This window comes from Lagenorhynchus albirostris, chromosome 9 (genome assembly GCF_949774975.1).
Source record: "Lagenorhynchus albirostris chromosome 9, mLagAlb1.1, whole genome shotgun sequence".
Taxonomy (NCBI): Eukaryota; Metazoa; Chordata; class Mammalia; order Artiodactyla; family Delphinidae; genus Lagenorhynchus; species Lagenorhynchus albirostris.
The window spans coordinates 44,834,176-44,848,081 of NC_083103.1; the positions used below are offsets into that span (position 1 = coordinate 44,834,176).

Here is a 13,906-nt window from a genome sequence, read left to right on the forward strand (position 1 = left end):
CAGAATATGAGAAGTTATCAAAGAGAGAGTTATTATATAAAGGACTCCTGTGGTGACCACTATTGTAAAGTATTAAATGACTGATTTTGTAAATTGGCCCCCTAGTCATGTTTTGCATGAATTTTAAAGTGTCTGGTTTCTTTGAAGCAGGAATCACCTGTAGCGGGCTAGAAATTTCAAACATATAAAGAAATCCTGAAGGGAAGCATGAGGACTCTGTCCTTGGTATTTAAATAATCATTCATTTTCATGAGCCTCAGCCTCATTCCCCCACAGATCACAAGGATATGCAGTCGGAAATAAAAAAAAAAAAACCCACTGATAGTGGGAGGAAAGGCAGCACAATCCATGCTCAGTTTCCTTTAGAGACAGAGGCATTCCTAAGAGTATATAAATGAGCGGGCTCCACGGTCAACAACGAACCTGTAAGACCCGAGCTGGTGGGGGAGGGAGGTGGTGGCAGGGAATATGGGAATTGGGGAAACCTTCAGCAGTTCACCCTGTGCTATCTGCCTTCCTCGTTTGTGTGTTTTCTGAGTCAGCATTAGCTAAATTTTCCAGAAAGCCATCCACAAAGTACAGCCTGGGCATTCAAGGGACGTCACTCATTTCCCCTAGTGACCTTGACAAGTCAGAAGCTTGAAAGCAGGGAAATCCGGATGTCTCAGTTATGAAGTGGAGCCGTGTGGGCCCCCACTTACTTCCAGAAGTCTCCATCCAGACTGGTGATCGTCTGCCTCTGATACTGCTGGTGCCCATCTGAGGTGCTCCTCTGGCTCTGAAGGGGCTGGCGCAATGGCCAAGTACTTCAGCCTGGTGTTGCTTCTTGCCTCCATCTGGACCACGAGGCTCCTGGTCCAAGGCTCTCTCCGCACAGAAGGTAGGTTTCTTACCAGATTGCCAACCTGAGGCAAGGCAAGATCTTGCAGATTGTCCTAAGACTACTAAGTTCTTGACTGAATTTCTGGGGTGGGATGGCACTCAGTGTCGACAGAAGATCTCATTGGTAGTATTGCTCTGCCAGAAATGTTTTCACCGTGTTGTCAACTTCACCAAAGTGATTCTCATTTACCTTTATGTTATCTTGACTTTTATTTTTGGTTATGGGATATTTTTAATGAGAATATTTTGAAACAAAACATTGAGGAGAAATCACTTGTTTTAAAAAGTGTTTCATGGAAGAAGCAAAGCGTGATTGTGAAAAATTTTAAGCAATCACCTAGCCTGGGGAAAATGGTTAACTTTCACAGAATATTGGCCTGTTTTATATTTTTGGAAGTGTCAGTATCATTATTTTTAATTTTACTATACTATCATGGAATGCTTATGTTTTTAATATGCAGTAAATAGCAAATTAACTGAAAAAAATCTGTGAAAATGTAGGTTTGAAAATTAGTCATCAGCTCCCTACCAAAGGAATGACTTGAAATGATTCCTGGGCTTTGGAGCTGCCTAAATGGTAACCTCATTCTGCACTGTAGGCAAAACAAAATTGTAACCACAAATCACTCATTGCAGCTCTGGGCAAATGAAAATATGAGCACTTTAAAAGGAAAATTATGTGTTCCTCTGTTGGAAGATGCCCTGAGGTATAAAATATGTCCGGAACAGGCATCCAGAGTTGATTCCGATATTGTCATACTCCATTTTATGAGGGAGGTTAGAGTTAATATGGTTGATTTTTTTTTTCAAATACCAGAACTGTTACTTTCAAATAAGTTTGGCCCTCTTTGACATCTCCCTGGGGAGACTATTCACTTTTCCCCCAAAATACTGCCATTAATCCTCAAACTATTATGGAAATTGTTCTTTGACATTGACTCAGCACAGTCTTTGGACCATCCTCAATAATGGCAAAATTTTCCTGAGGGAATTGAAATTTTGGAAACAAATTGAAAGTTATACAGAGCCATGATTAGGGAAAAGGTGGTTGATGAAGGTGGATGGATGAGGATGGGCGCTAGTATTTTTGAGGGCCTATTTTTATGTACTATATATAGTATATAAAATATATATAAGAAATATATATATATATTTCTTAAGAAGACACTTTATAGATGAAGGAACAGGCTCAGTGAGGCCAAGCAACTTGCCTAATGTCATGAGGGCAGTAAATAATAAAGCTTGGGTTTGAATTCAGCTCTGATTCCTAGGTATATGCTGTTTCTACTATGCTTGTTGTTTCCTAAGAATGCTTGAGGAAGGGGTTACTCGAATATCACTTGGATTCCAGCTCCCTGTTTTTGCCCTTAAATGGGAAAGCATAAAATCTATGAATATTTGTTGACTGTCTACTGTGGACCCAGCCTCCACTAGGTACAAGTTATATAATTTTAAAATTCTGACAAAAATTCTGTAAAGAATATATAACTATCCCCCTTTTACAGCTGAGAATGCTAACTTGCCCAAGGTCCCACAGCCAATTAACAATAGAAGACATATTCAAAGCTAGGTCTATTGCCAAGAATAGGTCTATCATTACTCATAACAATAATATTTAGAGTAAAAATGATGTATGATGAGAGTAGCAAGACCACATTACAGTGTAATTAATATACCTTCTCTACAGGTATTCCCAAAGAAGCAGCCGTAAACAAGCTTATGAGTGAAATGGGCCAAATTCCAGGACAAATGGTGTATTCCGAGAGTTCAGCTCTCGTGGTGTGTGTGTGTATATGTGTGTTTGTGTGTGTGTTCATCTTCCCCCCACATTGCACAGTGGGAAGCAGAACAGCGTCCTAGTTAAGAACTGAGGTTTTAGTATCAATCATAATCGGGTTTGTGCCCCCAAACTGCCACCTAGTTGCTGTATATCCTTGGGCTCAGGAAAGTTACTTAATCTCCCTGAACCTCAATTTTCTGTCAAAAGAGACAGGGTTTGGCACAGAGTGGCATCTACAGGTGATAGAAGTTGGAATTAACATTGACATTAGTATTAATATCAGTGTTGGTGTAGGTATTAGTGTTAGTGCACACAGTCATAAGAGGCTGTTCTGTCACAAACGCTCATATTGGGTGTTGGCTCTCTGGTCTCTCTTTTGGTGAGAGCAGGGTCTGGAAGCAAACAAGGCTATCCACAAATACCATACATTTCCCTCCCCCCAGCCCCCTGCTCCACAGCAAGGTCACATGGGGGACTTAGAAATGCTCCTTCCATGTTTGCAAGAAGAAACTTCCTTTAAATTTAAATACCACCTTAGACAGTGGTCAAAGCATTTGACAGTGCACAGATCTGTGTTCAAGCAATTACGTGGGAGATTGAAATGCCCTTTTATGGACTTTTGTGGATGAAGCCCAATTGGAACAAAGTACCAAAATGCAATGCAACTTTGCAATTTCATACAGGTCTATAAATCCCAGAACCCAGAGAGAAGGTATCAAAAGAATTCTCAGATTTGTTAGATTTTGAGTAAGATATTATTTACATCTTAACTCTGCAACTGCCTCAGCTTCCCTAGGGAGATCAGTCATTAGCAGACTAAAACCAAAGTGCTTTGAAGGTAACATAATGATACTATGTTATGATTTATTGAGTGCCTACTATGTGGCAGGCACTATGCTAAGCATTTTTATTTGAATTAACTCATTTAACTTTCACCACCCTATACAATAGATACTGTTATTCTTTCAACTTTCTAAATATGGAAACTGAGGCTCCAAGAGATGAAGTAACCAGCCTAAATCCACAGAGCCAGCAAGCGACACAGGCTAGACTCAAATCCAGGTCTGACTTTAAAAGTCTACTTCCTTTATTTAGTTTCTCTGCCATGCAAGTTTTACTATCTGACTCCTCTAGGAACTTCTGAGTAAGCCTGCCCCCCAATGGTCAGAGAAGGTTCACTTTCTATTATACCAAGTGCAACATTTTTCAGCCCATCTCAGAAATAGTGCTGTCCCCAACAGACATTGGAGTATTGTTCACTATTCTGTTAACCAGAGCCCTGGATTCTATCTTTCTCAAAGTCTCAGACCCTTCATTTTATAGACTCCATAAAGGTTTGCAGAAGCTGCATCCCCTAGACTGCAGCCCAGGAACTGGTAGCCAAAGCCTCCACGTAATGAACAAGGAACCCGAGTGCAGTGAGGGACGATGGACTCGGACCTGGTGAGAGGTACAGCATGGATCCGGGCAAGCACCTTCCTAACCCAGCAGGATGTCCTGGTGGAAAATGTCTGGTCTGTGTCCTATTATTTCTAAACCTCAATCCCAGCTGCTGCGTTGAGGCAATGATGCTCTACTAGGAAGGAGAACCTGAGGGCTAGGGGCAAGGACAGCAGTACATTGAGGGCCTATGTGATTCCTTTGCAGAGCTTTCCATCTCAGGACCATGCAGAATCATGGGGGTCACTCTTCTGAACAAAAGGACACACCCGCAGCTGAATTTCACAGAAGCCCAGGAGGCCTGTAGGCTCGTAGGACTAACTCTGGCCAGCAAAGAGCAGGTTGAAGCAGCATGGAAATCTGGCTTTGAGACCTGCAGGTGAGAAACAGCTGGATTCACAAACACTGTGGGAGCTCTTTTGGCTCTGTGCTCTTGTTCAGCAACAGAGATCAATGCATCCACTCAGGTCATGTGTATTCTGTTACAGCTATGGATGGGTTAAAAATCAGTTCGTGGTCATCCCTCGGATTATCCAGAACCCCAAGTGTGGGAAGAACGGAGTGGGCGTCCTGATTTGGAGAAGTTCACTCAACCAGCGGCACAGGGCCTATTGTCACAACTCATCTGGTGAGTCAGATCTGCAGCCTCTCCACGTGGCGTGTTTTGTCTGGATTTCAATAGCTCTATAACCATTCTGAGAAGAGTAACCCTGAGCAGTAGCAGAAGCAATCATGGTGATGGCCACTGAATCCTCCCAAGACTGCCTCTTTGACCAGGGTAGAGGTGTCCCTCTCAGAGAAAAAAGTTAGAGAAAATATGACAGATTGGCAACATAGGGAGAGGGCATCCCTGTAGGCTCCATTACCCACCCCGCCTTCATCCTACAAGATAACCAGGACGAAGGGAGGGAAACATCCACTATGGACAAAGCAAGGTACTAAGTTATCTCGCTGAACCTTGACAATCTCCATAGGAGGTATGCTTTATCATCCCTATTTTGCAGAGGACATAAGTACATTCATCTAAGGTCTCCTTACTATGAAGATTCACACATAGATCTAACTCTTTCCTTTATCTCACATTCCTTTACAGGAGTGGAAATTCAGATGCTATATTAGATGTTTTTAAGAACAAGACCCAATTTTCATTTTAAGAAGGAAGGAATTAAAGCTAGAAAATAGAACTGATTTGCTCACAGTCATCCCTTTAACCTTCTTGGGAGACCTTGGAGGCCTTAGCCCAAGTGCTTTACCTAAGTAACTTCTCAGAAAGTTTTTCTTTGACTAAACACTTGTTCTCACTTTATCATAAGAAACTCTGTCTGATTTATTACTCTTCACACATACTCATAAATCTGACCTTTTAAAGGTCGGATGGGTCAGTGGTCATTCTCTAAGATCCAAGAGATAAAAGTGCACCAGCAGTGTTCTGTTGCCCAAAGGCAGCATGAGGTCCAAGAGGTTCTGTGAACCAGGGAGCCTTGGCCCAGGAAGGGCCGTGAAAGAGACTTCGTCCACTTCGCTCACTTCATGGATGAAACGACTGTAGCTCAGAATGGAGGTTTGCCTTATTCAAAGTCTTACAGTCAGCTAGAGGCCGAGTGAAGACTGGAACATAAGCTTCTTCCCATATTTTTTTCACCATCCTCCTCCCCTCGCCTCTGCCGCCTATTACTTTTGACTGCGGAATTGGTGGTTGGCATGCTTGCTCATCTGACGGCTAGTCCATGCCGGTCAAATGGCCTGGCCTTTTAACTTCCTGGCCTTCCTGCCAGCTGTCAGTGCAATGATAGGACACCCAGCCCTATGGACTAAATGAAAAGGAGTCAGGGGAGATGACTTGGATTTGCATGCTTCCTCATGGTTTCATTTCACTTGTATTTCCATTCCCTGCGCTTCCTATATACTTAAAGTTAGGTGTAGATTCATGTTCACTAGGTTTGGCAAAAATACTGGATAGATGATATTGTGTACTTTAGATCATATCCCAACAAAGGGCCCTTAATGTAAGTATGTCCCCCTATTACATGCTAACTTTGATCATTTGAATAAGACGGTGACTGCCAGACCTCTCTAATGAACCAGATGTGTTTTCCCCTTTGCAATGAGGAGGTAACCTATAGTGTGACATTTTGGCACCATGTAAATAGTCTGACCCCCCCCAATCGTCTTTTACCTGATAGTTCAAGCAGACATTGATGATCCTAGCTGGAATCAATTATTCTATGCAGGACTGCAAAATGATAATTTTCTACATCTATTCTTCCTTCTACATTTGTTAGCTGGCATTCTTTGATAAAGAAGAATCTCTCTCTCTCTCTCTCACACACATACACACACACACACACACACACACATGTCCTCCCTCCCCTTTATACTACCATGGACATGTAGCATTTTACTTACTCTGTGTTCAATATGTTATAATCAATTTTACAATTATTATTCTTTATGATGCTCAAATTGTCCGAAATTTGGCGAGTGGGAGCCCCTTCTAGTTGACTTTTGTTTTCATCCCATTAGTATTTGAGCAAGTCATTGCTTTCTGGCATGATAACATGTCCCAGGCTCACTTTGTACTTTCTTTATCCCACACATGGAATCAGCCATTTATTTCTCCAAGGGGCCTTGGTTCTTTTTAGTAGAGAATGTTGATTCGAAACCAAGATCTGCATGCAAGTTGTTCTCATTACTACTCTCATTTTCAATGCTTCTCAGTCCTTTTTAGTGGGCAGCTAGGAAAAAATATACATATATATATTGCATTTGCATTGATATTTCCAACTCAACAGTTCAAGTTTTTTCTTTGTTTACTTTGTTCTATACTTGCATGTTTTTTCTCTTATATGGAAAATTCTTGTTCCCAATAAATAATATATTTTCTTATCCTACAATAATTTCAAAATTATAAAAACAGCATTATTAGGAATAATAAACCTACTGAATGGAATTTGCAATTCCTTTGCATTTCTTTTAGTCCTCAGAAGACATCCCTCTAAGGATGTACTGTCAGAGAATTGTGTACAAAAGTGACTTGAGAAAATTTGCTACCCTGTGTGGTTATGTTATCATTTTGAAATAAATCAGGTTCACCTGCTTCTGTTTGCCATCTTTGTGAGGAACAGAGTTACCCTAGCCCTCATCGTCACACTAACCTAGACTTACCCTATGCTTCTTTGTTTTTGTAACTTTCTTTTTTATTGCTATCTTGTGAGCTCTGAGGATCCCAGTAACCCTAAACCTGACCCCAAACCTTATCCTGTCTTTCTTACTGCTATCTTTGTGAGCTTTGGGAATCAGACCAAAGTGTTTCTAATGCTCGGCGTGCACCACCTGTTTCATGTTGTTCCCTCTGCCACAATGCCTGTCCTCTTCATCACCTGGCTAACTTGTATTCTTTATTCAAGTCTCAAGTACCGTCTTCTTCAGGCAGCCTTTCTATACCCCTGACTCCTATCTTTCCTCTTGGACACCAACCACACTGTGTTTAATATCTATCAAAGCATTCGGCACATTCTAGAGAAATTATATTTGTAGTTTGGAGGGAAGGAGAGCCAGGTCCTAACGCTTCCAGGTGAGACACATTGTGCCCCCGACCAGTAAGGGACCACGGGATCAGATTGCCGTTGCTCCCTCACACGGCGGCCTTCCTGGCTACACTTAATGAACAGAGAGGCAAAGGAAACTAATTCTTACAGATATTACAGATTATGCCATAGATTCTGCTACACATTTACTGTCTCATTAATCCTCAGTGAAATGATACAAGTGTACCACTTCCACTTTCCAAGAGAAGTAGCTGATGCTTAGAGGGTGATATGCTGTGGCAACAGTCAGTAAGGGACAGAGCCAGGATTTAAACCTTGGGCCCTGCCACTTCCACGTCACCTGGTGATGACCACACGTCAGTAATATACCAGGCCGAGGGTGGGTCCTTCACATGAGTATTTTTTTAAAGTTCCCCAGATGATTCTAACCTGCAGCCAGAGTTGAGAACCACTTTTCTCTAGAAGATCTCTAAGATATAAGTTTTAGAATTCCAGACAGTTCCGCGTTCTCCCATTTCTGTGCAATTGCAATAGTCTCCTTCTTGGCTCCTAGTTGCCCTTTCTCCCATCTCTATTTCATCCTCCACACACCTCCTCTGATGATTACGTCCCTCCTCTTCTGCACAGCCTTGGGTGGCTTCCTATCAGAGAATCTGATGTGAACTATGAAGACTTGTGCACATAAAACTGGGCACATATGAGAACTTCTGTATATCAGTTGGAAGGTCTGCTGCCCCCAGTTGAAAATTCCTTCTCCTACAGAATAAATTCCAAATTCTTTACCATGGCAATTATGACTCTTGATATACTGGCTCCGACCTATCTTCCCAGTCTCATCTCCTACTTGCAGTTTTTCCTGCTCCCCATCATGCGTACACCCTACACGCCAGCCACATTGTGCTCCTTGTCATTTTCTGACATACCTACACTTTCAAACTTCTGGATTCTTGGGTCACGCTGTTCTTATTGACTGGGATATCCTATTCCCTCTTCCATACTAGACGACCTGGAGCTCTATTCCAGCCATAGCAGCCTTCTAGTCATCAAACATGCTGAGATTATTCAAATTCAGGCTCTTGAACTTCCTGTTCTCTTTACTTGGAATGCTTTTGCCCTAGATCTTCAATGACTTGCTACTTTCCATCATTCAGGTTTCAGCTTAAGTATCACCTCCCCAAAGAGACTTACTCTTATCACCTTATCCAAAGTATCTGTCCCCATTCCTGGCCCTTCCAGTTTGATCCTTATCCTGTTTAATTATCTTCTCAACATTTATCATCCTCTGAAATTTCTGGCTTTTTTTTTTATTATTATCTCTATCCTTCTTTCCAATAACACATAAGCCCTTACGAGCAAGGACTTGGTCTTATTTGCACCACATCCCTAGCATCTAGCACAGCACCTGGCACAGAGTTGGAGCTCAATAAATATTTGTTGAATGAGCGCATTAACCCTCCACATCCTGCTTATGCCATCTCCTCTGTGAATTCCCAGTTATCGCCCCCTAGCCTCATCAAAATACTTCTGTCCTCTTGGAAACAGGAATCATCCCTTATTTGTCTCTGTATTCTCAGTTCCCAGCACAGTATATGGTGTTCAGTATACTTTTCCCCTGATATTAAAAAAAAATGTTCATTTTTTTGAAGGAAGTATATAGCACCTGCTTAAGAACGGGAAACGTAGCTAAAAATCCAGTGCGGCATTGGTGGTATAGTGGTGAGCATAGCTGCCTTCCAAAGTCTAGGGCAGAGGTCAAGGATGATGCCTATTTGAATAGAGGTCTTTTCAAAATGAAATGAATAGTATAAAATATTGACTGAATGCATGTGGTGTCAAAATGTTTTATCATGTTTACCATGGCCTTGGTTGGTAACTTTTACTTAATTTTCAAAAATAATAGAATAACTTCTTCTTCATGGCTAACATTCCAGCTGATGCTACCCACTATCACAAATAACTAGAGATTTAAAAGAGATGCAAATGCATATTGTAATATATTGCATGGCTCTGCCATTTACTGGCTATGTGATTTTAGGCAAGTTATTCAATTTCTCTGAATTTCAGTTTCTTCCTGTATAAATGAGGGTTTTATAAAATTGTTTAAGGAAGTGCCATGGTTGACTCAGAGCAAGATGTTCAACAAATATTAGTTTCCTCTCTACCGCATTCAACAGATCGGAGAGCAAACCTACATCCCTCCGGTCTCCCACCTCCTTTAAAAACAATTTTTTTTTTAATGAGCACAGAGAAATCTGGTTTTAGTAGATCTCTGTCCTCAAGTGGTGTCATGTGTGTATATTTGGTCTCCCCATCGACTCCTTTCTTCATTTCACTTTTCCTTCCTTCCTTTAGACATCAAGTATTGAGCATGTACTATGTGCCCGCCACATTGCACATACCATGATGACCAAGACAGACAGGAATCCTACTTCCAGGGAGCTCACAGTCCAGTGGGGAGCAGTGTAGTGAGAATCATGACAAGGGAAGTACAAGGAGGTACAAGAATGTATGTCTAGGGATCCAATCTGGTCTTCAAGTCTGCCTAAGAAAGAGATATTCAGTCTGAGACCTGAGGGACAAGGAGGAGTTAATAAAGAGGGGCAAAGAGTCTTACAAGTGAAGAAAGCATTCAGGTCAAAGTTTTGGATGTTAGAGAAAGCATGTCAAAGAACTGAAGGAATTCTAGCATGGCGGGGGAACGAGAGAAAGACCGATCAGGTGAGGCTGGCCGTGTCAGCAGGGGCCAGATCATGGAAGGCCTTATAGGCTGTGCAGTACAGGCAGTCAGGGAAGGATTCTAAAGGAGGAAGTGATATGATTATCTTTACATTTTTGTAAGACCATTCCAGCTGCAGTATAAAGAGAAGAGATCAGAGGAGAGTAAGACTAGAGACAGGCAGACCCATTAGGAGGCTATTGCAATACTTCTTTCTTATTTCACTTTTCCCTCCCCGGACAGATACCTGGGTTAACTCATGCTTTCCAGAAATTATCACCACCGATGATCCCATATTCAACACGGAAACTGCAACATACACAACAGAAATGATTGTCAGTGAGAGTACACACTCAGCGTTGTCTACTGATGGACCTGAGTCTATTACACCCACTGTGGCTCCTGCTCTGGCTTCCACTTCTATTCCACGGAAAAGAAAATTAATTTGTATAACGGAAGATTTTATGGAAACGAGCACCATATCTACAGAAACTGAATCGTATATTGAAAATAAAGCGGCATTCAAGAATGAACCTGTTGGGTTTGGAGGTAAAAACTTTCTGTCTGCATTATGTGTATGTGTTTGAGTGTGTGTGTGTGTGTGTGTGTGTGTGTGTGTGTGTGTGTGTGTGTGTGTGTGTGTGTGTGTGTGTGTGTGTGTGTAGCAGACAATATATAGAAACTAGCCTGTATCCAGATTGGGCACTCAGGACCTGACAAATACAAATAAAAGCTTAATGCAAATTCAAATTTCATAAAGTCCTAGAACTTGAGGTCTCTAAAGAACCTTAATGATTAAACTAAAAATCATGAGTCTAAAATAGCTTCACTTTTAAAACGCAAAGACTTTTCAGAATAAATTACTATCTATTCATATGCAGAAGTTTTTAAAGTACATATACACACCTTAAATGCCTATGATTAGCAAGTTAGTTTTCCTATTTAAAGGGTCTTACACTTGATTTGCTCCAAACTTGTCACCTCAAGGCCACAGAGAGGAAATGGACTCTGTCATGTTGCAACTTATAGAGTAGGGAGAGCATGAGGCAAGGCCAAGGATTCTATAGGCAGGAAGCAAAGAAGCTCATGTGGGCCCAACGCCATAAGTGGCCCCTGTGTGGTCACAGAGAAGGCTCTTCTGCTCTGTGGTCTCCATCACGTGTCAGGATGAGTCATTAGAAGAGAGGTGCACAGTAATGTCTACATGGAGGAACAAGGCGCGGTCTCTGTCTCCCCCAGGTGTTCCCACGACCCTGCTGGTGCTTGCACTCCTCTTCTTTGCTGCTGCAGCTGGCCTCGCGGTTTGCTACATCAAAAGGTGGGATTGTTGGCACATGGTTAGTCTCGTCATCTTTGTCACATCCATATCTTGTGTTTATCCAGGGTTTTTATCGACATTTCCTTCGTCCAGATGGAGATGGTAATCCTCTTATACTGTAAATGTTTTCCCTCACCTCACCTGTCCTCCCTACCACCCAACCTTTCCTTTATTTCAGCACTTGCATGTTATCCGGCCTTTAGATATAGGTCAATGGCTGTCCCTTTGAATATCAAGAAATAAAAAGAAAAGATTGACATCTAGGGAAAAACGGATATGCTTTATTTGGTTTTCAATTCTTTGTTTTTGACGAGAGGGTGTTAAGGCCAGCCTAAAGTTTCGCCTGCAAACTTACTGTCCTATCTAAATGAATCCATCCAGGTGGGGATGTTAAAGTATTTGAGGGTGCATGTGTTAGCATCTCTCTGAAATAAAAGTACCCAATGTACTATGCCAATATGGGCCATCACAAAACATTATCTGTTGTTCTATGTGGTACGTAGAAGTCTCTCACTTTAATTTTGTGTTTATGCCTACAGGTATGTGAAGGCCTTCCCTTTTACAAACAAGAACCAGCAGAAGGAAATGATAGAAACTAAAGTAGTGAAGGAGGAGAAGGCCGATGATAGCAACCCTAATGAGGAATCAAAGAAAATGGATAAAAAACCCGAGGAGCCCAAGAGTCAACCCAAAACCACAGTGCGATGCCTGGAAGCTGAAGTTTAGATGGAAGCTGAAAGAAATAAGAGGACACACCTGAGGTTGTTTTCCTTCCTGATACACATCCTGGTCCCAGATAGGGAGCCTATAAAAGGTCCAAAGAACCAAACAAGCAAGTCTACCCTTGGTCCCTAACTAGAGTCAGCTCAGGGCTACCTTTGGACTCTGGAGTTCACCAAAGGGAATTCCCTTTTCCTTATTGCAATCCTTTCTGGCTCCTACCCTCCTACCTCCAAAGCTTCCCACAACCTTTCTAGCCTGGTTATGTGCTAATAATATCCCAGTGGGAGAAAGGAGCTTGTGCAAAGCACCTGGACCTCAAACAGCTAATCAGAACCTGTTTGTCAAGAGGCCTTTAGGCTACCTGAGAATAGGTGAGCTGAGAGCCAAGAAACCATTGAGATCAAGGCTTTGTCTATTGATTGACTCTACAGCCCAGATCCTTTCTTCAGCTCTGGAAAGGAAACACTTATACCATCTGGCATGTCCTTCTGAGCCAGGCAAGAGAAAAAGAAGGAAGGAAAAGTTTAGCAACTGAAGGACATGGAGATTCCTGTGACTTGAGACCTAATCTCTGTAAAACCAAAATAAATAGAGAAAAAGGATAAGGCTGAGGATATTAACAGCATTTGTCAGTAGGGACTGTAAATACAGACAGGGTCAAAGTGTTCATCTCTGAATAATTCTAGTTGGAATCACTTTTTAGAATTTATACACACTTACTTTTTTCTCTCTCTCCTGCTGCTGCTATTTTCTCTAGAAGAACATACTTTCTAGGGAAAAGAAAGTATATTCTTTTCTCACCCCCCAAAAAAAAAATCTCTTAAAAATTTCTATTTTTATCAAGTTATAGAAATTATTACTGAATAAAATTACTGTGTTAAAAAGCAGTAAAATTTAATAAACATTTGCTGAATGCCTACTATATGTCAGGTACTGTGCAAGTTATTACATTCTATAATTGAAGATTATTAATAAAAAATTGCATATAGTAGAATGTATGAAGCTAATTTTTTTCAGTATTGATATCCCCAGCTTTCCACTTCCAAAACCAATTTTTTTTTTTTGCTGAGACTAATCTACTCATTATTTTCTCGTGACTATGGCAACAATTATAGCCTTAATTTATTATTAACATACCTAAAAAGTACATCATTACCTCTATACACCAAAGTACATTTTTTAGATGTCGTTACCAAATGTATCACTAGCTCTCCTTTTTCCAGCAAAAGGAGTCTGAGAGGTGCAGAAATATTTGTGCTGAAAAAATAAAAGCATTTAGAAAATTCCTTTGCTCTCTTATTTACATAGATGCATTATACCTTTCATGCAAAATTGAAGTGATCTGTTGTTTGCAAAAGTAAGAGAGACAATTTTGGTAGCTGAAATACATTTGTAAAGCCAAGAGTATATATATCACTATGTGAGGCTCTTCTTGCTTCAGATGGTCTTATTTTAAGTAGGTCAAGTATACACACACAAATTAGTCCTTTACTTTGGAT

General features: G+C 41.1%; 1 protein-coding gene across 1 annotated transcript; it reads left to right on the forward strand.

Moving 5' to 3' along the window:
- The first annotated feature begins 491 nt into the window (after nt 1–491).
- LYVE1 (lymphatic vessel endothelial hyaluronan receptor 1) lies at nt 492–13,663 on the forward strand. Its single transcript, XM_060157797.1, has 6 exons — nt 492–880; nt 4,310–4,481; nt 4,591–4,730; nt 10,610–10,915; nt 11,606–11,684; nt 12,224–13,663. The coding sequence occupies exons 1-6, from the start codon at nt 796–798 to the stop codon at nt 12,408–12,410; spliced, it is 969 nt and encodes a 322-aa protein (XP_060013780.1). The 5' UTR covers nt 492–795; the 3' UTR covers nt 12,411–13,663.
- Nucleotides 13,664–13,906: the final 243 nt, after the last annotated feature.

Coding starts and splice junctions, on each gene's coding strand:
- LYVE1 (XM_060157797.1), top strand. CDS start 796: ATGGCCAAGTACTTCAGCCTGGTGTTGCTTCTTGCCTCCATCTGGACC. Junction 881..4,309: donor AGGCTCTCTCCGCACAGAAG/GTAGGTTTCTTA, acceptor ATTCCTTTGCAG/AGCTTTCCATCTCAGGACCA. Junction 10,916..11,605: donor TGAACCTGTTGGGTTTGGAG/GTAAAAACTTTC, acceptor TGTCTCCCCCAG/GTGTTCCCACGACCCTGCTG.